At 42.4% G+C, this 26870-nt stretch overlaps 1 protein-coding gene across 6 annotated transcripts in view; it reads right to left on the minus strand.

Annotated features, from left to right (window-relative positions):
- NTNG1 (netrin G1) overlaps positions 1-26870 on the minus strand; it is a 330399-nt gene that overhangs the window by 278677 nt on the left and 24852 nt on the right. For all 6 annotated transcript variants that reach the window (XM_056523403.1, XM_056523401.1, XM_056523402.1 and 3 more), the window contains one exon: positions 10791-11497. In XM_056523403.1, the coding sequence (XP_056379378.1) occupies positions 10791-11021 (231 nt within the window). In that variant the 5' untranslated portion in view covers positions 11022-11497. The remainder of the gene's footprint in view (positions 1-10790; positions 11498-26870) is intronic.

Consider the following 26870-nt stretch of genomic DNA (forward strand, 5'->3'; position numbering starts at 1 on the left):
GTATCCAACCTGTATACGGTTATTTTAAAATGGAGTTCTATGGTAACCGTATTGAACCGTATGTGCATACGGTTACATCCGGTTTGCACAATACTGTTTTTTTTTTTTTTTGTGAAATTCAATAAAAAATTAAGAACTTTATTTAAAATGTTGACAAACATAAAACCGTATCCGTTTTTTTTCAAGGAAAATGTATTAAAACGCATGCAAACGGACATCCGTTTTCAAACCGTATACGGTTTAAAAATGTGAGGAGGCATATACGGTTGCATACGTTTCGGTCCGGTTTGGAGACAAAAGTTTTTTGTACAGAAACGGGATACGGGACCCGTATTGCAAAAACGAGATGTGAATACAGCCTTAGAAACACTCACGTCACTGGAGGCTTCCAACCAGGGCTCAAGTCCTGCAGGAACAGGTGGGAACTGAGTTCCTTCACTTTTTCCAAAGCAGGAACACTGTTCCCATTAGGAGGAGTTCTGCAGGACCAGCCCTTGAGTGGAAATCTTGGGTGAGTTCCTGTACTTTTTTTTAGAAGGCGAGACTAAAATGATCGGGAGTAGGGTTGTGGTAACAAAGGAAGAACTGCTACGCCGAAATCTAGGAATTCTTCTACATAGCACTGTGCACTGAGATTGCTATACGTGATATTCCTATGGAGCCTCCATTATGCTCCACTCATTCTTAATTTAATTCACACCTGCTCTCAAAATGTCAGCCACGTGAGAACATGTAAATCACAAAGACCGTGTGGTTTGCGGCACAGATTGCCAATAAGAGGAAAAAAAAGAAATCCTGCGCGGAAGCTCTCTGTCTTTCTTGGAATGCACATAAACATATGTAATGGACGCCTGCAGGCACCTAAGTACTAACAGCTACTGAGCGCAAGAAAAAGCACCAAGAAAGTGGCACTTTAGCTTCCAGTTATCTCGGTGTGGACGCCTCGTTGCCTCTCCGCACACAATGTACAGATGTTGGGAGTGATGAATAGCGCGGAGTTAGCAGCTGTAATACAGGCGCGCTCGCTAACCAAGCGTAACCACGCCATGTCAGGAGAGAACATTGCCACCTGCATCATAGCTGCACAACCGCATTGGATGTGTAAATGAATGCAGGCTCCTAGTCTGGGGGTTAACCCTTTGTTACTGGTGACACATCTTGTTATGTACGTGACGGATAGTCCCCAGTAGCTGCAATAGTCTACACCTACACCCAGGGATGTAAATGAAAGTAAGAAAAGAAAAGAAAATGGCAGCAGCACGCTTGGTCAACAAAATGGAGGCTCTTAGCGCACTTTTTGATCAAAATGAGTCCCCCCATCCACCATGCGGAGGTGGCCTCATATCGGATGGGACCCTAGAGAGTGAGCGGGAGTGAGGGCTTGGGAGCCGAAGAAGAGGAGCAATGCCTCATGGGTGACGTCATTCCTGACATCACAGGCCCACATACAGTACCCGGAAGTAAGCGAAATGACTGCGGTCTGCTGCGGGAAAACGGCTAGACCAATTTGGGCGAGAAGCACCTCTAGGGACAGGTAATGACACAGCCTGTCCTATGGTGCTTTTTTCCAAAAAGTATACTACTCCTTTAAGTATAGCCTGGAAAGAAGTCTCCTTAAAGGGGTACTCCGCCCCTAGACATCTCATCCCCTATCCAAAGGTTAGGGGATAAGATGTCTGATCGCGGTGTCCCGCCGCTGGGACCCTCACGATCTCTGTGCAGCACCCAGCGTTGGTTAAGAATGCTGGGTGTGGGCAGTGGGGTCAGACGTCACGACCATGCCCCTTGTGACATCACGCCACGCCCCCTCAATGCAATTCTATGGGAGGGGGTGTGGCGGCTCCCAAAGACTTGCATTGAGGGAACAAGGCATGACGTCATGAGGGATTGTTTCCGTGATGTCATAACCCCCGCTGGAGTAGTGGAGTACCCCTTTAAACAATTTGAGTCTCTTTATTGAAAAAACAGTGCACCACCTAACCTGAAATTTAAAGGGAACCTTCCATCACTTTTATGTTGCACGGACCACAAGTTGTCGGGGTGGTACCCGGTGGCTTCTCCCACACACACAGCTGCACACGGAGAGGAGAAGGTGTACAGGGCTACCCCAAGGTGACCTGGCTCTTTGGGTCTGGCCATAAGGTTTGGGTAGGGTAAGACCTCACCCTGGGGTACAGGAACCCACTGAGGATGGGATCCCAATGAGTGATGGCCCTAACCAAAACTTTTTTATCAACCTATTTCGGTAATCCCCTCTAGTTTTCCGGTCTTTTGTCTGCTGGACACCTAGAAGAATTTGTATAGATCCGGCCAGATGGGCAGGCTATATTACACCGCACTCATCTACTTTATTTTATTTTTTTGTTTTACAGCGTCCACTTTCACTTGTATGTGTGTTTCCCATGGACTTTTCAGGGTGCAGTGCCCTTTTGGGTGTCCTTCCTGGATGTCTAGGGGAGGTCTGTGTGGCCATCACGTTCCTCACCTCCAGTTCCCTATTGTTACAGGGATGACATATAGCAGTTTTTTCCTTGACTGATATTTGGGTTGCCGCCCAGGTGGATTCCCGGATCATTGTTGGTCCTCCCTGATTTTAGTCAAAAGGGGAACATCAATCACAGAATCTTGTAGGTGCCTTTTGTCCCAGAGGGAAACTGAAGGTTTGTAGGGGCCTCTCTCCTTTTGGGGAAAGGCTTATGGTAGAACACATTCTTGTGCACTTTTTTTGTGTGAACATGCACTTCCTTTGAACTTGTGTGATAAAATAAAAAAAATAAAAAATTAAGAATTAATTAAATTAATTAATTAATTAATTAAATAAACAAATAAATAAATACATATTTTGATTAGATCTCTTGCTTTTTGGGTATACTGACATTGAGGAGTTAACGACCTCCTTAAACAGGGGACCTCCGTAAATGATGCACATCAATCTTATTTTCCGATGTTTACTGAAATCCAAAAGGTAACAGGCTTCAGGTTCAGACGGACCAGTGTTTCTATACATGACCCTTCCTCAGACCAGTGTTTCTATACATGAAACATTGGCCTTTTTTTCAGAAGAACCTGTTTTGGTATAGGGAGAGGTCTATGAATCGGCACTGTTGTGGCAGTGGACCTCCCTTATGACTTGTGGTTTAGACAGCACAAAAGTCATGACAGGTTCCCTCTCCTAGACATCTTATACCCTGTCCAAAGGATAGGGGATAAGATGTCTGATCGGGGGGGGGGGGTGAACCACTGCTGCACCCGGCGTTCGTTTAGCGTGTCGGGTGCAGCGGTGGAGACTCGTGATGTCAGGACCACGCCCCACTTGTGACGTCACAGTCATACAAGTCTATGGGGGGGCGTGATTGCCGCCACGCCCCCTCCCATAAACTTGCATTGAGGGGACATGGTCGTGACAGTGATGTCACGAGCCTCCGCCCTGCATCGCCAGTCATCCGGCACAGAGCGAAGTTTGCTCTGTGCATCGGATGTCTGGGGTGCCGCAGTGGAGATTGCGGGGGTTTCCAGCAGCGGGATCCCCACGATCAGACATCTTATCCCCTATCCTTTGAATAGGGGATAAGAGGTCTAGGGGCGGAGTACTCCTTTAAAGAAAGTTAAAGAGAAATTGGACATCATACATGGAGGTAAGTACTAGCACTATCATTGTAAAACCTATGTAACTTTCTTATATATTTTGCCATTTTTTTTTTTTATCTTTGCTTTTAGTCAATGTCTGGAAATATTATTATAATTTATGTTCTGAGGCGGCAGAGCTCTCCTGACCTAGTTATGTTATTTAGGTGACAGTTTGTTACAATGTTTCTGTCTTTAAAACAGCATATGCAGAAAATGTAGTAAAATGTCTCCAGCTTCCAGGATAAAAAGTACAACATTTTTTTTAAATAAATGAAAAAAGTACATAAAAAGCAAATGTTAACAACTCTGATTCAGGTAAAAGGTTAAATACATAACCAAATATGCTTATACATTAAAGAAAAGAAAAAAATCAGAAATGAAACGGCACTGTCAGAATAAAAAACTTTTTATATGTTGTACATCTTGGCAAAACATTAAAGGGTACCTGTCATCAAAAAAACTTTTGATATATTATAGATTAATGTATGCAGAATAACTTTCCAACTGCATGTTATTAAAAAATATGCTTCTTTCCATTTAATTTTCCACTTTGAAAAAATGACCACTAGGGGTCTCCCTACCAGTCCTGGCCGCAAGCCTTTTTTTTAAATAGATTTCAGACTCATTCTGGAGTCCTAAATCTCAGACTGCAGCTGGGACACAGACAAGCTCAGCACTGCTCCCTGGAGCAGTGCTGTGCTTGTCTGTGTCCCAGCTGCAGTCTGAGATTTAGGACTACAGCATGAGTCTGAAATCTATTTTTTTTTAAAAAGGCTTGCGGCCAGGACTGGTAGGGAGACCCCTAGTGGTCATTTTTTCAAAGGGGAAAATTAAATAGAAAGAAGCATATTTTTTAATGACATGCTATTGGAAAGTTATTCTGCATACATTAATCTATAATACATCCCCCTTTTTTTTTTTAATAAAAGGTAACCTTTCTAATATCCTTCATAACATCTGTTATTTCTTTTTTGATCAGAAATCATGGCTTATAAAAAAGACCACTAGGGGTCCCCATAACATCCAGAACATAATCCTATCCAACTGTAGCATCATCTTTGTCCCAGCTAAAGCACAGGCTGGGACAAAGTCCAGGAAGTAAGGGTGGGACTAGCACTCCTCTGTGCTCACTCCTGTCCTATCAGACTGCAGCATGAAAACAGAGAGGAGGGGGTTACAGAGCAGCCTGCAGTGATTTGGTGATTGGTTAAAGAGACCCAGCACAACACAGGGAGGAAGTGAATACATGGTGAGTAAGGGCGGGTTCAGTGCTTGCCTTGGACACCCCCCTCCTGAGCAGTGGATGTCAGAATGAGTGGGCAGCAGAACAAAGGGATTTGTGAGTCATAAAAAAGACATGTCTACATGACCTAGTGAGTCACAATTTTTTTTCTGTAATATGATTATTGCCAAGAGGTATACATTGTAACAAATCCTCAGCTCAGGCTTCATGTTCCAAATATTTATATTTGATTCCATTGATTATTTGATAAGAATCTCTTAATGTAATTGCTTTTACCTTTGTTGTAGCATATAGCCTAACTACTATGCAAATGATAGTGAGTGAAATGTATTATTTGACACTTTGGGGGTCCATGTAGTGACCCCATAATGTATCAGGCTGCCCTGCATTGCTCTGAAGATAATTATAGTGCACATCTTCACCATGTTCTGCCTTTTAGAGGGTCATTCTGTTTGGATTAGCAGAGGACAATGCGCAGCCTTTATCTGCTCGGTAAAATCAGCCCTGGAGACACTAGATGATGGTGTCAGGAAAGTGATTGACAAAGCGCCCGCCGTATCTTCATATACATTATCCCAATCTGATGGAGGATCTTTATTCTGTCACATAACAACCAATCATTACATGACTACTGATAAATATCTGCTGGATAGATATCTATGAAACCTGCCGGAGATATATATTTATATACCAAGGGATGGAATGAAAATGTTGATTAGTCCTGAAGATCTGTCAGTCAGATGAAGACATTCCAACATACCATACTATAGATTTTAGTATATAAAATCACTTCTCCTCTAGTGGTACATATAGTAATACATTAAAGGTGTACTCCACCATATTATTCCCTATCTAAAGGATAGGAGATAAGATGTCTTATCGAGGGGGGTCTCGCCACTGGGGACCCCGTGATCTCCCTGCTGCACCCAGCGTTCCTTTAGAGCTTTGGGTGCAGAACCGGAGGCTTGAGACATCACAGCCGTGCCGCGCCTGTGATGTCACATTCACACCCCCTCAATGCATGTCTATGGGAGGGGGCATGATGGCCGACATGCCCCCTCACATAGACTTGCATTGAGGGGGCGTGACCGTGAGGTCACAAGCCTGTTCCCCAACATCAACACGGAGTGAAGTTGGACACCCGGGATCAGACATCTTAGCCCCTATCCTTTCGATAGGGGATAAGATGTCTAAGGGCGGAGTACCCCTTTAAGAATATTCAATAGTAACCATTAATTGCCTATGTGGACCATTTATTGCCTTTCTGGACCATTTATTGCCTATTCAGACCAATTATTGCCTATCCAGACCATTTATTGCCTATTCAGACCAATTATTGCCTATCTGGACCATGTATTGCCTATTCAGACCAATTATTGCCTATCCGGACAGTTTAATGCCTATTCAGACCAATTATTGCCTATTCTGACCATTTATTGCCTATTCAGACCAATTATTGCCGATCCGGACCATTTATTGCCAATTCAGAACAATTATTGCCTATCCGGACCATTTATTGCCTATTCAGACCAATTATTGCCTATCCGGAACAATTGTTTGTTGACTATTCAGACCAATTATTGCCTATCCAGACCATTTATTGCCTATTCAGACCAATTATCGCCTATCTGGATCATTTGTTGACTATTCAGACCAATTATTGCCTATCCGGGCCATTTGTTGACTATTCAGACCAATTATTGCCTATCCGGAACATTTGTTGACTAGTCAGACCAATTCTTGCCTATCCGGACCAATTATTGCCTAATCAGACCAATTATCGCCTATCCGGACCATTTATTGCCTAATCAGACCAATTATCGCCTATCCGGACCATTTATTGCCTATTCAGACCAATTATTGCCTATCCGGACCATTTATTGCCTATTCAGTCCAATTATTGCCTATCTGGACCATTTATTGCCTATTCAGACCAATTATTGCCGATCCAGACCATTTATTGCCTATCTGGACCATTTATTGCCTATCTGAACCATATGTTGACTAATCGGCACAGGGTCTTCAATTTTTCCAGACTTTTTTGTTATGCAACTATAACGACAGCTTGGTTTTCTATCGAAGTAAAGTAGGTTAGAACTAGTAACAGTACAAATTATAGACAGAATTTATGGCGTCACGAACAGGACTAAACAGTTGTGTGCTGATATTTAGTTCTCTTCCCTATAATTGCTCACTAAATTAAAAATGTATGTTTCTCCGTAAAGACGCCGTATCTCCTACAGCTTTGCATTTTGCTTATATAATGCTTTCCCCAGACTGCTGCTCATGATGATTAACCCATATAAAGCAAACTCTCTATAATTTATTCATAGCCTAATGTATCAGTTTCTAGACATAATACCTTCCTAATCCACCGGTACATATTTTATAGGTTGCTTGTTAAAAATTCCAAGGACATGTTTTTTTTTTTTTCTCCAGCAACCGAATACACTTTACTTTTTTAAACTTCTCTCTCCACTTTTTCGAAAGTACGACCAAAATTCAGATTTCCCTGCTGACACTTACCGATGTGTCCACACTTACCTTGAAGCGCATATGTCACATAGTTGTCAAACTGTCCGCACAGTGTGTAAGGCAGTGTTTCCCAACCATGGTGCCTCCAGCTGTTGCAAAACTACAACTCCCAGTATGCCCGGACAGCCAAAGGCTGTCCGGGCATACTGGGAGTTGTAGTTTTGCAACATCTGGAGGCACCCAGGTTGGGAAACACTGGTGTAAGGTATTACCATCTATATTCTAGGCATATCTTTATTGTAAGATTGTATTGCTTTATTTAAAGGGGTACTCAGGTGTAAAACTTTTTTTTTTTTTTTTACTCAACTGGTGCCAGAAAGTTAAACAGATTTGTAAATGACTTCTATTAAAAAATCTTTATCCTTCCAGTACTTTTTAGCAGCTGTATGCTACAGAGGAAATTCTTTTCTTTTTTAATTTCTTTTTTTGTCTTGTCCACAGTGCTCTCTGCTGACACCTGATGCCCGTATCAGGAACTGTCCAGAGCAGGAGAAAATCCTCATGGCAAACCTATGCTGCTCTGGACAGTTCTTGACACGGACAGAGGTGTCAGCAGAGAGCACTGTGGACAAGACAAAAAAGAAATTCAAAATGCAAAGAATTTCCTCTGTAGCATACAGCTGCTAATAAGTGCTGGAAGGATAAAGATTTTTAAATAGAAGTAATTTACAAATCTAAAAGTAAAAAAGAAACAACAGTGGCACCGATACCTTAAGCCTCCTAAGACCACGAGATGGAGACGGCGTCCCGCTAGTCTGGAAATCCACCCTGGCAGCGGAGGTGCTAGGACAATAAAGACCGTAGTCACCAAATAGTAGTAAATAAAGAAAAAAGGTGTCCTGCACTCACCGCTTCAGTCCAGGTAATCCTGCTCCCATCTCGGGTCACGACTCGAACACGGAGGACATGGATAGTGGAGCGCTCAGAGGCGACTGCCGGCGGTTTCACGCATAGGAATGCGCTTCATCCGGCCACAGTCATAGAGGCGTGGCCCAGGGTCCGCTATAGCCCTGGGCTGCAGCACCTCTCTCTGCTGGCATAACAGCATCTTCTGTGTATGTGATTGACACACAGGGCTCCTGCGCATGCGCTGTTCACATGGTCAGTCTCTGAGCGATCCCGGAGCTCTGTGACGACACAAGCAGAGTAAGTTACAGAGCTTTGCTATGCCAGTGGCCGCAACTCCTCTCTCTGCTGACATCACGGCATCTCCTGTGTGTGGTTAACCCTACGCAGGCCCTGTTTGCCATCTCGAAATTCTTTTACGGCCAGGGCTGGTGAAATTTTTGTCACTAGGCAAAAACAAATTTTGCTGCCCCCTTGACCCATTGGCCCACCCTTTGACATGCTCAACCTTACTACTGGGGTGACACACTGTAACAAGCCCCCTCCCCATGTAATTAGCTTACTATTGGGGTGACACACTGTAACAAACCTCCTCCTCATGTAATTTTCTTACTATTGGGGTGACACACTGTAACAAACCTCCTCCTCATGCAGCTGGCTGAGTGAATGGTTTGGTTGCTGGTTGTCTAGTTTTCTTTTGGCAGGCAGAGCGGCGCTCTAGGTGGCTGCCTAACTTGCCTATAGCTAAAACAAAGGAAAGCGCTCCATAGTGTGATAACGTAGGTGCATATAAAGATGAACACAAATTAAAAGTGCTCACCCTCAGTGGTCGTACTGGACCAAGTACAACAATGGAAAAGCGTGTAAGTGATCAGTAGATCATGGATCCAGCAGCCGCTAGAGCAAATACAAAAGGACCTCCAAGACACTCAGGATCAAGCAGGGCGCATGCAACGCGTTTCGCGGGAAATCGCTTCATCAGGCACTGATGAAGCGGTTTTCCGCGAAACGCGTTGCATTGTGGGTAATAAACCTTTCTTACCTCACCTGAGTTCCATGCGCCCTGCTTGATCCTGAGTGTCTTGGAGGTCCTTTTGTGTAACTTGCCTATAGGCAGATCCGGCCCTGGTTACGGCGCAAGCACAGAGAACTACAGTGAGTCGTGTCAGTGTGTCATTTTGTGTAATATATCAATCACACACAGGAGACATCAGGCGTGGCCCAGGATCTGCTACACCCTGAGGCCGTAAAACCTTTTTGATTGTTCCTGACTATAGAAAAAGTATATATTTTTGTAAAATAAGGAAACAATGCAAGGAAATTATGCCTGGAATATCTGTGTTAATACCTTACACACTGTCTGGCCGGTTTACCAGCTTCATTTCACGTGACACGTGACTTAAAGGGGTACTCTGGTGCAAAACTATTTATTTTAAATTAACTGGTGCCAGAAAGTTATACAGATTTGTACATTACTTCTATAAAAAAAAACATTAAAAAAAGCGTACTCCTTCCAGTACTTATCAGCTGCTGTTTACTACAGTGAAAGTTCTTTTATTTTTGAATTTCTTTTTCTGTCTGACCACAGTGCTCCCTGCTGACATCTCTGTCCATGTCAGGAACTGTCCAGAGTAGGAGAAAATCCCCATAGCAAACCTATCCTGCTCTGGACAGTTCCTGAAATGAACAGAGGTGTCAGCAGAGAGCACTGTGGTCAGACAGAAAGGAAATTCAAAATGAAAAGAACTTCCTCTGGAGCATACAGCAGCTGATAAGTACTGGAAGGATTAAGATTTTTATATAGAAGTAATTTACATACCTATGTAACTTTCAGGCACCGGTTGATTTAAAAATAATAATAAAAATAATAATTGTTTTCCACCAGAGTACCCCTTTAATGGTGATCAAGATCTATTGATAACCCCTTTCATGGGTTTGCAGAACACTGCACAGGTCAATCCCTTTGCTAACTCTTATACAGTTGATGCTATATTGTGGTTAGGTGATTTAAAGGGGTTCTCCACTGGAAAACATTTTTTTTTTTTTAAATCAACTGGTGCCAGAAAGTTAAACAGATTCGTAAAATATTTCTATTAAAAAATCTTAGTCCTTCCAGTCCTTATCAGCTGCTGTTATGATCTACAGGAAGTTCTTTTCTTTTTGAATTTCCTTTCTGCCTGACCACAGTGATCTCTGTCCATTTTAGGAACTGTCCAGAGCAGGATAGGTTTTCTATGGGGATTTGCTCCTTCTCTGGAAAGTTCCTAAAATGGACAGAGGTGTCAGCAGAGAACAGTGTGGTCAGGCAGAAAGGAAATTCAAAAAGAAAAAAACAGGAGCTGATAAGTACTGGAAGGATTAAGATTTTTTAATAAAAGTAATTTACAATTATGTTTAACTTTCTGGCACCAGTTCATTAAAAAAAAAATAATTTCCCAGTGGGGTTCCCCTTTAATCTTGGGATAACCCCCTTTCATGGGTCTGCAGACCACTACACCGATCAAACCATTTGCTAACTCTCAAAGTTGATGCTTCTTACCATTGCACAGAAGGGCTCTGGAGGGTCTCCGCAGGTACTGTTTGGAGGATCAAGCCTAACCTTCAGATATTGCGTCATGTCCTTCGATTCCGGTTGACAAGCCATATATTCCCACACGATGCCCTCGTCCGATTTCATCTGAGTCTTACACATATCGTAGTGTCCGTGCTGCATTCCTATGGAGACGGCCACCCACAGGGTGTTGAGATTGAGCACCAGGAACAGGTACATACCGGATAGTTTTGTTTTTTCCGCCAACGCCAACAGTGGTTTGTAACTCCGAAATATTTACAGTTCACAGCCGATAATTATTTGTGCGCGATTAAGTCCAGGAGACGGATGGAAATCCAACATCCTCTTCCCACCGTGGAACGTCTATTGATTATTTCTCATCGGCCTTGGAAGATGCTTCGAAAGAATTCTTCACCGCGGAGATTAAACATTCACGGAACACGACGATTTAGGTCAACGATTATAGAGAGTCTTTGTAGGTTTTTTCTGGTCTATTTTTCATGACCGACGTCTTTAAGGTCCAGAAATCGGTTCTTAAGAAAGACGAAACCGACAAAAAAGGGAAGTTTTATATTGCAGACGCGATAAACCAAAGTGCATCCTTTATCTGCGGTTGTAGGACTCTGCGGGGACGAGATTATCTTAGTGCTTGATATGGATCAATCTTCTTCTTCTATCTTTTTGGCTTTTCCACCCTAGAACAAAAAAAAACAAAAGGGAAACAAAAATATCAAGTTTGAGTTTATTGTCTGAAAAAAAAAATCAATATTATTTTCCGCAGAAGCGCACGGCATGACATTTGATGGATCCTATCGATAAGGACGGCAGATAATCATTCGGCGCAGGGTTCTAAAGATATCTTCATAAAAAATAAAAAAAATAACGATTTGTGGATTATAAAGTACGTACATGGTAAATCTCACAGTCCTGGCTCGGTTCTAACCCTAATGTTAGAAATAAAAAACGAAAGCAAACATAGATTTAGAGTATTCATAGGTTAATAACAAAATGATATGAGTATTGTAGAAACTATAGAAACTATTGAGAATTTGGAGCTTTTTTTTTCTTTTTCTACACTATTATTTCTCAACCAGTGTGCGTCCAGCTGTTGTGAAACTACAACTTCCAGCATGCCCGGACAGCCTGTAGTCACTGATACATTGTGTATTCTCCTCACTATAGAGAAGAAGTCACATGTAATCACTGATATTATTGTGTATTCTCCTCACTATAGAGAAGACGTCACCTTTAGTCACTGATATCATTGTGTATTCTCCTCACTATAGAGAAGATGTCACCTGTAGTCACCGATATCATTGTGTATTCTCCTCACTATAGAGAAGATGTCACCTGTAGTCACCAATATCATTGTGTATTCTCCTCACTATAGAGAAGATGTCACCTGTAATCACTGATGTCATTGTGTATTCTCCTCACTATAGAGAAGACGTCACCTGTAATCACTGATATCATTGTGTATTCTCTTCACTATAGAGAAGACGTCACCTGTAGTCACTGACGTCAGTGTATTCTCCTCACTATAGAGAAGATGTCACCTGTAGTCACTGATATCATTGTGTATTCTCCTCACTATAGAGAAGATGTCACCTGTAGTCACTGATATTATTCTGTATTCTCCTCACTATAGAGAATACGTCACCTGTAATCACTGATATAATTGTGTATTCTCCTCACTATACAGAATACGTCACCTGTAATCACTGATATCATTGTGTATTCTCCTCACTATAGAGCCGACGTCACCTGTAATCACTGATGTCATTGTGTATTCTTCTCACTATAAAGAAGATATCACCTGTAATCACTGATATCATTGTGTATTCTCCTCACTATAGAAAAGACGTCACCTGTAGTCTCTGATATCATTGTGTATTCTCCTCACTATAGAGAAGATGTCACCTGTAATCACTGATGTCATTGTGTATTCTCCTCACTATAGAGAAGAAGTCACATGTAATCACTGATATTATTGTGTATTCTCCTCACTATAGAGAAGACGTCACCTTTAGTCACTGATATCATTGTGTATTCTCCTCACTATAGAGAAGATGTCACCTGTAGTCACCGATATCATTGTGTATTCTCCTCACTATAGAGAAGATGTCACCTGTAGTCACCGATATCATTGTGTATTCTCCTCACTATAGAGAAGATGTCACCTGTAATCACTGATGTCATTGTGTATTCTCCTCACTATAGAGAAGACGTCGCCTGTAATCACTGATATCATTGTGTATTCTCTTCACTATAGAGAAGACATCACCTGTAATCACTGGTATCATTGTGTATTCTCTTCACTATAGAGAAGACGTCACCTGTAGTCACTGATGTCAGTGTATTCTCCTCACTATAGAGAAGATGTCACCTGTAGTCACTGATATCATTGTGTATTCTCCTCACCATAGAGAAGATGTCACCTGTAGTCACTGATATTATTCTGTATTCTCCTCACTATAGAGAATACGTCACCTGTAATCACTGATATCATTGTGTATTCCCCTCACTATACAGAAGACGTCAACTGTAATCACCGATATCATTGTGTATTCTTCTCACTATAGAGCCGACGTCACCTGTAATCTCTGATGTCATTGTGTATTCTTCTCACTATAAAGAAGATATCACCTGTAATCACTGATATCATTGTGTATTCTCCTCACTATAGAGAAGACGTCACCTGTAGTCAGTGATATCATTGTGTATTCTCCTCACTATAGAGAAGACGTCACCTGTAGTCATTGGTATCATTGAGTATGCTGCCTGACTGTCCCATCAGAGCTGTAGTCCCATCAGAGCTGTGGTCACAACTCCCAGCATAACCTTACCACTGCTTAGGTCATACTGGGAGCTTTAGTTTTAAGTGGTTAAAACTTCTTTAGCACTTTCCCATTCTGTGGCAATTGGTATATTTGATTATTACCGGTATACTGGAAATAATTTTCCACAATGAGCTACACCACTGGCATCTGTCACAACAGGCTAAAACAATTTCTTTGGGGAGGGGTATTAGTTTGGGGTGACACCATTTTTTACCGCAACCGGGTGACACCAACCCTAGCAAAGCCACTGCTCTTGTGGACACAGATAAGGACACTTTTTTTCTCCTCACCTTCTAATAACCATTATTTTTCCATCTACAGGCCCATAAGAGAGATTGTTTTTTTAAGGACCCGATTTTAAGTTGTTACTTTTTTTTTTATGCCATTCACTGTGCGGTTAAACTAACATGTTATATTGATTCTTCAGGCAAGTACAATTACACTGATATTCTATATTTATTATACCCCATATTTTTTGATTAACTATTTTTTGAAATATTTTTTTTTTTTTTATTTTTTTTTTTAAACTGGCATGCTTAAAATTAGTCTGACACCTATAACTAATTTGGCATAGATGAGACTTTTGGATTGCTTTTTATTCTTATTATGTTTTATGGGGATGTGATGTGACCAAACAAAATCACCATTCATTGTAGAGATAAGCAGACTGCCAATGGTCCAACTTAGTTATAATTGGACTCTAAGATTTATTTCGCATTTAGATCCCAATTTAGATTTGGAAGTGCCATGATTGCTCTGAGACTGCCCAAGCAAAGTAAGTACATAACAGGGACTCCTGTCAAAGACAGGAGTCCCTGCACCTGTGCAGCGCACTGAACAGCTGGCCTGAGTGCAGAGCACCTGGTCCAATGAATGGAGTGAGTAGAGGCTGTGATACACACAGCATTGCTGCTTAAAGGAGTAGTCCAGTGGTGATTCAGTGGTGAGCAACTTATCCCCTATCCTAAGGATAGGGGATAAGTTGCAGATCGCGGGGGGTCCGACCACTGGGGCCCCCCGCGATCTCCTGTACGGAGCCCCGACAGCCCGCGGGAAGGGGGCGTGTCGACCTCCGCATGAGGCGGCGGCCGACACGCCCCCTCAATACAACTCTATGGCAGAGCCGAAGCGCTGCCTTCGGCAATCTCCGGCTCTGCCATAGAGATGTATTGAGGGGGCGTGTCGGCCGCCGCCTCGTGCGGGGGTCGACACCCGCTATCTCGGCGGAGAGCCGGGGCCCCGTACAGAGAGATCGCAGGGGGCCCCAGCGGTCGGACCCCCCGCGATCTCAAACTTATCCCCTATCCTTAGGATAGGGGATAAGTTTTTCACCACTGGACTACCCCTTTAACTCTGGGCCGCTCAGGGTCCAAGAGCAGGGACAATGCAAATCATAAAAAGTTTAAATTGTAACAAACTTGGATCTATTCCAATTTGCTCATCTCTACCCTGGACTGAATACATGGTTTGCCTCCATTCAATGTCCATGGGACTTCCGAACGTAGCTGAGTTAATCTCTCAGGGGACATTTGACTTCTGTTCTCATGATTTGTCGGGGTCCTAGCGGTCAAACCACCACTGATCTCACTAGTTATCTCTTACCCTGTAGATCCTTTTAATCTTGGAATACCCCTGTATAAATTACTCTTCATGTCTGAATTTTCACCAAACTCTCACATTCACCTGTTCTTTCCTGAGCCTTGAATCATGGAGATCACTTCCACTTTAAGACTCTTAAATCCTCTTCGAGAAATTCTTGTTTACATTTTCAGATTCGTCCTGCGGCGCCTAATGTATTCTAAAGAATGTAGCCCGAGGCCACGTGGTAATATATTACGATATACGGCCGCCAGTCATTTTTTAACTTAATTAAGAAAACTAATCTGACCACACATAAAAAGTCTGCCTTTCAAAAGTTCTTCAAAGCTCGTTTTATGTCGGTTCTTCTCGGTTTAGACATCTAGTGAGCGAACACCACTGGGGCCTCGGCATGTGCCCATATAAAAAACAACATAAAAAAACATTCTACATCTCACAGAGGCCCTTAACTGCAGGGAGTAAAATAAGAAGGCGCTCTTAGGTCTCATAACAAACCCATACATACTTAATATCTGCCTTTAGCCTCCAACAGACACCATTAATGTTTCAGTAATGTCAGACGGTCCAAGCAGCGTGAATGTGGCCAATGGTTAATGGAGCGTGGCTGACACAGGCTCTGTCGACCAGGGGTGGATTACAGATCAGACACTTAGGGTCACAACCCTCTTCAATGTTCTGGCAGATGACTGGATGTCAATTACGAGACTATATTAATAAATGAAGCTTTTATTCCTGTCTGGGGGTACGAGTCTTCATCAGGCTGATATACCGTCTAACCTCAACAGCTTAGAGTTTAATAAGAAGACATTATAGAGCTCTTGGGAAGCATTGTTTCTCCTTGTGGAGACTGCATTGAGTCTTACAGGCAATGATTTTTGGGAAAAGGTATGCAAATTAGCTCTCCTCCTGAAGAAAGAAACAGTCTCTCTAGTGCCACCTAAAAGGAACCATTAAAAAGAACCATGAAAAAGCCTTGAAACAATAAGGCCATGTTCACATGTTCGGAATTTCCGTGCAAAATGCCGCATTGGAATTCCATCTGGGAATCCGCAGCAGCAGAGTCCAAATGCCATGTATCCAATGGGAGTCTGCTGCGTTGTACATATGGTGGATTTTCCGCACCAGATGTTTCTGGAAAGGAAATTCTGTTTTCCATGTCGGCAGAAAGAATGCACCGGTAGAAGGACTTCCACAAGGCGGTAGGAGATGTCGGCGCTGACCAAGATCGGACACGTCCGGTGAGTAAAAGAACTTTTTAATTTTTCAAATGCAACGCGTTTCACTGCGCTTGCACGGCTTCATCAGGCGTGATGCCTGATGAAGCCGCGCAAGCGCTGTGAAACGCGTTACATTTGAAAAATAAAAAAGTTGTTTTACTCACCAGACGTGTCCAATCTTGGTCAGCGCCGACATCTCCTACCGCCCTGTGGAAGTCCTTCTCCCGGTGTGTTACGTCCAGGTTGGGGAGGCTGCAGACCAAGCCTATTTTCTCACCAACGCAGACCATTGTTGTGTGTGAGTCCACACAACCGCCTCTGGTAAGGGTCTCTCATTCCGCTTATCTGAACCTTACAGTGTCGATTTTACGCTATTGAGCACTCTTTCCTCTTGTTTTGGCAGAAATAATTAACCTGGTCATTCTTTCTGCAGACGCCACACGGAATGCATAGCCGTCCATGAGACAGTACATTCCCGTATGATCTTAGCGCCTCCATTCTCCGGAATGTCCGCACAGAGATTTTCTGTGCAGACATTCCGGACGTGTGAACATAGCCTAATAGGGATATTGGCAAACAAGAGACACCCATCTTTAGACAACTGTTTGAGGTTCTTGTATGGCTTGGTTTAAGTCCCTAGTCATGTTCCAAGGCTCTTATAGGTTGGGCATGGAATTATGAGGCAATTATCTATAAGTAGTTTAAGAGAGATAGTTCTCCTTCTTTTGGGGAGAAAACCAGTTTGCATCAACAAATAAAGAGATGATTTTTCATATGCTTAAAGGGATACTTCGCTGGAAAACATTTTTTTTTTTCAAATCAACTGGTGCTAGAAAGTTAAAGGGGTTATCCAGGAAAAAAACTTTTTTTTATATATCAACTGGCTCTAGAAAGTTAAACAGATTTGTAAATTACTTCTATTAAAAAATCTTAATCCTTTCAGTACTTATGAGCTTCTGAAGCTGAGTTCTTCTTTTCTGTCTAAGTGCTCTGTAATGACACCTGTCTTGTGAACCGCCCAGTTTAGAAGAAAATCCCCATAGCAAACCTATTCTAAACTGGGCAGTTCCCGAGAGACGTGTCATCAGAGAGCACTTATACAGAAAAGAACAACTCAACTTCAGAAGCTCATAAGTAGTGAAAGGATTAAGATTTTTTAATAGAAGTAATTTACAAATCTGTTTAACTTTCTGGAGCCAGTTGAAGTATATAAAAAAGTTTTTTCCTGGATAATCCCTTTACACAGATTTTTTAAATTACAAATCTTAGCCCTTCCAGTACTTATCAGCTGCTGTATGCTCCACAGGAAGTTATTTTCTTTTTGTATTTCCTTTCTGTGTGACCACAGTGCTCTTTGCTGACACCTCTGTCCATGTCAGGAACTGTCCAGAGCAGGAGCAAATCCCCATAGCAAACCTCTCCTGCTCAGGACAGTTCCTGACATGGACAGAGGTGTCAGCAGAGAGCACTGTGGTCAGACACAAAGGAAATACAAAAAGAAAAGAACTTCCTGTGGAGCATACAGCAGCTGATAAGTACTGGAAGGTTTAAGATTTTTAAATGAAAGTAATTTACAAATCTGTTTAACTTTCTGGCACCACTGAGAAAACAAGGACACCACTTCGATGCAGGATCTTGTTTGGATGTCGCCCATACCAGTGCAAGTCACAGTGCCTCTTGGACAGACACATCGCAACCACATGGTAAATTAAGGGTGTTCGGTGCCCTGGGGGTGTTACTTTACCCCTCGGTGCACCAATACACCCACCCACCTGATCCTCTAAAAACACCCCCTCATAAGAACAGGGCTGCCCCTTAGCAGTGGCCTTGAGTATTGTCCCTAAAAAGGATCAGCTCAGTGTTCATAAGCATTTGCTAAAGGAGCAGGTGGGTGTATCAGTGCAATGAGGGGTAAAGTAATGTCCACGATGCACCGAACACCCCCAATGGACCAAAATGCCTATGCAGAAATTATATATTATAAACCCAGTGTTTCCCAATCAAGGTGCCTCCAGCTGTTGCAAAACTACAACTTCCAGCATGCCCGGACAGCCAAAGGCTGTCCGGGCATGCTGGAAGTTGTAGTCTTGCAACAGCTGGAGACACTCTGGCTGGGTAACAATGTTATAAACCACAGTAATATTAGAACTGGGTTGGCTGGATGTTTGACACTAGAGCCAACAATGAAACAGGTATGTATGCAAAGTCCATCAGAGACCTACACAGACTGAACAAGAGTTGTACAGAGCTAGAAACGCGTCGGTATTAATACACATTGGGGGAGATTTATTGAAACTTGTCCAAGGGAAAAGTTGACCAGTTGCCCATAGCAACCAATCAGATCGCTTCTTTCATTTTTCAGAGGCCTTTTTAAAAATGAAAGAAGCAATCTGATTGGTTGCTATGGGCAATTCAGCAACTTTTCCTCTGGACAGGTTTTGATAAATCTTCCCCTTATGTATATATGGAGAAATGAGATATGGAGCGTACTTTTAAACAATGTCACTAAAAAAAGGATTTTTTTAAAAGGGTTTATACAGTGTTTGCTAAAAAATAAAATTTGGCTGGGGTGTTTGGGAAAAAAAAGACATACTCACCTAGCCCCCGTTCCCTGCTGATTCCAAGCAGCTCCTGTCCTGCTCGGTCTGTTCTCCAGATCTTCTCTATTCTTACTGCTTCCAAGACAAGGGCTTGGAGCAGGACCTGCCAGCTCAGCCAATCACTGGCTGAGACAGGACACCACTGCGGCCCGTGATTGGCTGTGCCGGCAGGTCCTGTTCCAAGTGCTCATTTCAGAAGCAGAGAGAAGATTGATGTACTGGACGGAGATAAAGTGGACTTGTTGAGGACCAGCGTAGAATCAGGGATAGGTGATTTTTTTTTAAAGCAAACACTAGAATACCCCATTAAAGGGGTACTCCGGTGAAAAACTGAAATACTTTTTATTTTTTTAAATCAACTGATGCCAGAAAGTTAAACAGATTTGCAGATTACTTCTATAAAAAAAAACCTTATCCTTCCTGTATTTATTAGCTGCTGAATACTACAGTGGAAATTCTTTTCCATTTGAAACACAGAGCTCTCTGCTGACATCATGAGCACAGTGCTCTCTGCTGACATCTCTGTCCATTTTCGGAACTGACCAGAGTAGGAGAAAATCCCCATAGCAAACATATGCTGCTCTGGACAGTTCCTAAAATGGACAGAGATGTCAGCAGAGAGCACTGTGCTCGTGATGTCAGCAGAGAGCTCTGTGTCTCAAAAAGAAAATAATTTCCGCTTTAGTATTCAGCAGCTAATAAATATTGGAAGGATTAGGATTTTCTAATAGAAGTAATTTACAAATCTGTTTAACTTTCTGGCACCAGTTGATTTAAAAAAAAAAGTTTTTCACCGGAGTACCCCTTTAATTCCATCAGGTTTTTATTTTCTGAAAGATGTATATGCCGCTGACCAGTGGCGCTCAGGAGTAGGGATGAGCTGCATTGGCCATATTCGAATTTGTGATATTTCGCAAATATATAGACGAATATTCGGCCCATATTCGTGAATTTTGCGTATTCGTTATATTCGCATATTCGTGTATTCGAGGAAGAAAACAGTGAGGGCGTGGGCAACTTTACTATTGGTTGCTAGGGATGTTGTTGATAACCTCTGACAAGTGCATTTGCATCATTCGAATTGGCCCACAAGTAAAAAGAAGGAATATGCGCATATGCGGAAAAAATTAATATTCATCATTTTGAATATATAGCGAATATATTTGCAATATTCTCAAATTTGCAATATTCACGATAAAAATTTGAAATGCGAATATTCGCGACCAACACTACTCAGGAGCATGTGACTCAGATACGCTGGAAGGCCGACAGCGAGGAAGTTGTGGTGCATTAAAGTTGTTTGCGCCGTTTTCTGACAACCCATGTGTCTATATTTATTGTTTCCGAAGTTCAATGTTAACACGGCGGAATTTGGCAGCAGAATTCCGCGGTAATACTCTGCTTGAAAATTCAGTAGCAGCAGAGCCCCATTGATCTCAATAGGATTCTGCTGTGCTATGCAGGCGGACAAATTTTCGTGGCAATTGTTCCTGCTGCCAAAATCCCGACTGCGGCATCCGCAGAAAGAGTGCACTTACACTTGCCTATTCTTTCTGCGGAATCCGCTCGGAAATGCATTGCCGTCTATGGAGACGGCCTGTAAACACAGCCTCGTAGGAATCGCTTGATGCCCGGATCGGCACTGACTTATTAAACACCTGACGCAAAGTCTTTTTCCGTGCGATGATTAAATACGGTTGTGAGCCGCTCAAGATGCGCAGTGAAAAGTATTAAATGCTAAATTAGATCTGAGCCGCCTGGCAATTAATAAAGGAAAATTGGTCTCATTCGCGGCGCCCACTTCAGAGTCTAAACAGATTCTCCGCGCAGAATAATGAAACTTAAATTAGCTAAAAGGCTCCGATTCTGCGAGACAGAGAAATTAATTCAATCAGGCGTCGGTCCAAAGGAAATTGGCAATCTGCGCTGATTGTCCCCAGCAAAAAAAATAAAAAATAAAAAATCGCTAGGAAATTTGCTCGGAATAACAGTTTTTAGTCATTTTACAAGCAGAAGTGCACGAAATCTGTTATAGCTGGAGCTTTTGGAGACGGCGGCGAGAATACACCGTCCACAAGTTCCCGCGTAGAATTATTACTATTTACTAGGGATGAGAAAAGATGGAAACGGGGGGACATTTATCATTATCTTTACACCACTTCAGTGTTCTAAATGTCCCTGCAAATTTTGCGCAATTGCATTTTTTTGCACAATTTTTTTGCGCAATTTTCATTAGAACATCATTCAAAGTTATCTGCTGTTTGGTGCACTGTACACCCCTTTTTGTAGTGTAGCTGTATTTATTATTTGTGCAAATTGAATTTAGAAGTATTTTTGCGCAAAGCCTGATTATGGAATCCTACATGTGTATTATAATTGTATTTGTGTATAATATATATAATCTAAGGCATGGGTGAGGGTTCATTAAGACTGTGTATTCGTTTTTGTGTGTTCCAGTTTTATTGGGGGCGTCTGTCTGTGTTATACCTCCTTTGAAGTCAAGCACTCTGGTCATCATAAAACAAACTAAGATAAGGGACCAGGATAGAGGGATGGCAGTTTGTCCCACCTCGTGGGGTCAGATTAATTCTCTTTTCCCACCAAAAAAGCCCCTATAAAACTGAGATGGTGGACAAACCTTTGTTCAAGCCTGTGGCAAAAGCTGACAAGACATCCTAAGATACAGCTGGAGACTCACTCACAAGGACTGCTATACCATTATGCTGTAAGGACTTTCTTTTTTGAAGTTCTTTCTGAACTTGTCTTGCTGAACTCTTTTATATATTTTTGTAACTGTGTGTCATTTGTTTATTTTGTACGTAGCACTGTGATACCTTTTTTCCAGATTAAATGTTTCCTTAATCAGCTCTGGTCTTTGATCTCTAAATATAGGAGCTCACTAGAGATGAGCGAATTTACAGTAAATTCGATTCGTCACGAACTTCTCGGCTCGGCAGTTGATGACTTATCCTGCGTAAATTAGTTCAGCTTTCCGGTGCTCCGGTGGGCTGGAAAAGGTGGATACTCCTAGGACTGTATCCACCTTTTCCAGCCCACCGGGAGCACCTGAAAGCTGAACTCATTTATGCAGGAAAAGGCATCAACTGCCGAGCCGAGAAGTTTGTGACGAATCGGATTTACTGTAAGTTCGCTCATCTCTAGAGCTCATCTTTCTGAAAGAAGCTCTGGTGAAACACGGTTAATCAAAGGGTTAATTTGGTGACTTGCTGGGACTAGTAGTGGACACCCAGAGGTTTGGTGGCTTTAACCCTTGCACCATCGCACTCTCTCTAGCGTCTTGGTTGGACCGATAGGGTGTGATCGTGACACCACCAAATAGGACACGTACTAAAGTGTCAGATGCCGGAGCACAAAGCCTAAACCAATCTCTGCACCTTGCTGGTTTCTATTATTGCACAACATTTATCAAGCACTTTGCACTGTGCAAACAATACACCAAGAAAACAGGGATAAAATTTATACTACCTTACACCAACATTGATAAATGTCCTTCATAGAAACAACTCCCGACAGAGCCAAAAAGCTGAGGCAGAACAAACCAGTAGGCACAGATAGTACTGCCTTACTGTCTCTCCTTATGTTAGGATTCCTACTGCTCCTTTCCATAAGGTAGTATTTTCCAACAGTGTGCCTCCAGCTGTTGCAAAACTACAACTCCCAGCATGCCCGGACAGCCTTCGGCTGTCCGGGCATGCTGAGAGTTGTAGTTTTGCAACAGCTGGAGGCACCCTGGTTGGGAAACACTGCCATACAGAACATTTTCCATTCAATTGAATGTCATAGAGTACCAGAATCCCTTATGTGTAATAATGTCAGGCATGTAACTGGGTGGGGGGTGGGGTGGTTAGGGGGGACAACGAGGACGACTAGGTTATTACAGGGAGGGGGCTCCTGCAGCACATCACATGAATGATGGACTTATGACTGCAAAACACTCTAAAGAGTTAATAATACCCATTGTATGAGATGAGATCTCCTTATTTCCATATATACATGCGGAGCGGCTATTATCCCCATACACACGCCTGGGAAACCGTACAGATTATTGCAAGGAAGCGTCGGCAGAAAAAAATGTCACATAGACAGAGAAATGATATAGAATTAATTCTGTGGTGAATGAATGTGTCTGACCCCAATATATTACAAGCCATATGGGGAAATAACTAGTGCGGTTTGCTACAATGCACATAGAGGACATAGGATTTATCTGCATGTATATAGAAGTATAATACTTATCAGGCGAAGGGATAGTTAGAGAGCAAAGACCAGGATGGCAGCATTATATATATATATATATATTTATATATATATATATATATATATATATATATATATATATATATATATATATATAGGATACAAATTTATTACGACATTGCAACATGCCAGCAAAAATCTCAATAGACTGCAATACACATCACAACCACTGGGTGGCCACAAATAGACACATGCAGCACAAACAACTCCTGACAGAGTATATAGCAGAATCATGCTTTACTTCAGAGCCAATCATATTACAACACTCTTCTTTGGATATTTGGGACCAGGAGGAAAGGTAAGGACTCTCACATCTGTATGTGCACCCACTCCTGTGTTTGAAGCCCAGGTAAAAGTTTACTTATTATCATACCGAAAAGTGAATGAGAATTGTCCTGTAAGACTGTATTTTCCAACCAGGGTGTCTTCAGCTGTTGCAAAACTACAACTCCCAGCAGGCCTGGACAGCTAAAGGCTGTGAGTTGTAGTTTTCTCAAACGTCTATTTCCCAATGATAACCTTTGTATATGACGCTGAGCACGTGCACTTAATGGGGTACTCCGCCCCAGGACATCTTATCCCTTATCCAAAGGATAGGGGATAAGAAGTCAGATTGCGGGGGTTCTGCCGCTGGGGACCCACGGGATCTCGGCTACAGCACCCAGCTTTCATTACTGCACAGAGCAAACTCACTCCGTGCGTAATGACGGGTGATACAGGGGCCGGAGTATCGCGACATCACGGCTCCGCCCGTCTTGACGTCAAGGCTTTAACTTTAACTTCTTTGATCGAACATGGCAAGGCCTGCTCTGAGAGGAACGTGTCCTGTGAAACCGCTGAATGGTCTTGGCCACTGTGCGGCAGCTCAGTTTCAGGGTCTTATAGCTTCTCATAGCCTAGGCCATCTTTATGTAGATCAACAATTCTTATTTTATTTTTTTCGGATTCTTAAAGAGTTCTGTGCCATGAGATGCCATGTTGAATTTTCAGTGCCCAGTATTAGAGAGTGTGAGAGTGATAACACCAACTTTAAGACACCAGTTTCTCATTCACATCTGAGACCTTGTAACACTAATGAGTCACATGACTCCGGGGAGGGACAATGGCTAATTGGGCCCAGTTTGGACATTTTCACTTAGAGGTTTGCTGACTTTTGTAGCCAAGGTTTAGACATTATTGGGTGTGTGTTGAGTTATTTTGAGGGGACACAACATTAAACACGGTTATACAGGCCGTGCACTCACTACTTTACATTGTAGCAGACGGGCATTTCTTCAGTGTTGTCACATAAGAGGATTGATGGAAGAAAATATTTACAAAAACGTGAGGGGTGGACTCACTTATGCAAGATACTGTACATATAATGGGATGTCCCAGTATGGAATATAGTCCCATACAGTACTTAGGCCCTGTCAGGTTGAGTCCCTCTGTGTCCTAGGGGCTCTCGTTCAGTGTCTCCCCCATTGTGTTATCTGTATATTAGGTGTATTAGGTATAAAGGACCTGTAAGGACCTTTGAGTTAGTCACATGATGTTGTTGTCACATGTTTATTACCCAGAGAGCACCAGCTAACCAAGTGAACTGCAGCTTGACCTATGGCTCCTTGCTCAGCCCCCTTTATATGGAAGGGAGGAGCTGCAATCTGCTTCTTTTGCTCTTATGAATCCTGCTGAGATACAGTAAAGTCCAAACGTCTCAGAACCAGTGTCCAGCACATCTGGAGGCCTCAAGCCTAAATTACAGCCACATGTCAGTAAGTCAAGTTATGCTCTGTCTGCTGTCACTACCTACAGTCACATCAAGTCTATTATAGTCAGCGTGGCTAGGTTGAAGTCTGTCCCAACACTGCAAGCTGAAGGTCCCCTCTGTGTTACTGGTCCCCTCTCTGGGATCCTGGCCTAGCTGTAAAGACTACCTCCATCTGTCTACATCAGAAAAGCTAACGTTAACCCTAACCTGGTCTTGGACTATTATTACCCTGCCTAACCTAGGGATAGCAGAGCTACCTTGGGGTGGTTACTTAGGAAAACAACACCATGGCATCACGAACATTTAGGGGCTAATACCATCTGCCCCTGGGCTACAACATCTGCCCCATACGACTCATTGCACCCCCGTGGCCCACCACAATAATGTGAGGAGTGAACTCACTTATGGGATATACTGTATATAATGTGAGGGGTGGACTCACTTATGGGAGATACTGTATATAATGTGAGGGGTGGACTCACTTATGGGAGATACTGTATATATAATGTGAGGGGTGGAGTCACTTATGGGATATACTGTATATATAATGTGAGGGGTGGAGTCACTTATGGGATATACTGTATATATAATGTGAGGGGTGGACTCACTTATGGGGGATACTGTATATAATGTGAGGGGTGGACTCACTTATGGGAGATACTGTATATATAATGTGAGGGGTGGACTCACTTATGGGAGATACTGTATATATAATGTGAGGGGTGGACTCACTTATGGGATATACTGTATATATAATGTGAGGGGTGGACTCACTTATGGGATATACTGTATATATAATGTGAGGGGTGGAGTCACTTATGGGATATACTGTATATATAATGTGAGGGGTGGAGTCACTTATGGGATATACTGTATATATAATGTGAGGGGTGGACTCACTTATGGGATATACTGTATATATAATGTGAGGGGTGGACTCACTTATGGGAGATACTGTATATAATGTGAGGGGTGGACTCACTTATGGGAGATACTGTATATATAATGTGAGGGGTGGACTCACTTATGGGATATACTGTATATATAATGTGAGGGGTGGACTCACTTATGGGATATACTGTATATATAATGTGAGGGGTGGACTCACTTATGGGAGATACTGTATATATAATGTGAGGGGTGGACTCACTTATGGGAGATACTGTATATATAATGTGAGGGGTGGACTCACTTATGGGATATACTGTATATATAATGTGAGGAGTGGACTCACTTATGGGAGATACTGTATATATAATGTGAGGGGTGGAGTCACTTATGGGATATACTGTATATATAATGTGAGGGGTGGACTCACTTATGGGATATACTGTATATATAATGTGAGGGGTGGACTCACTTATGGGAGATACTGTATATATAATGTGAGGGGTGGACTCACTTATGGGAGATACTGTATATATAATGTGAGGGGTGGAGTCACTTATGGGATATACTGTATATATAATGTGAGGGGTGGAGTCACTTATGGGATATACTGTATATATTTAATGTGAGGGGTGGAGTCACTTATGGGATATACTGTATATATATATAATGTGAGGGGTGGAGTAACTTATGGGATATACTGTATATATATAATGTGAGGGGTGGAGTCACTTATGGGATATACTGTATATATATAATGTGAGGGGTGGAGTCACTTATGGGAGATACTGTATATATAATGTGAGGGGTGGAGTCACTTATGGGATATACTGTATATATAATATGAGGGGTGGACTCACTTATGGGAGATACTGTATATATAATGTGAGGGGTGG

The sequence above is a fragment of the Hyla sarda genome, chromosome 6 (genome assembly GCF_029499605.1).
Source record: "Hyla sarda isolate aHylSar1 chromosome 6, aHylSar1.hap1, whole genome shotgun sequence".
Classification (NCBI taxonomy): Eukaryota; Metazoa; Chordata; class Amphibia; order Anura; family Hylidae; genus Hyla; species Hyla sarda.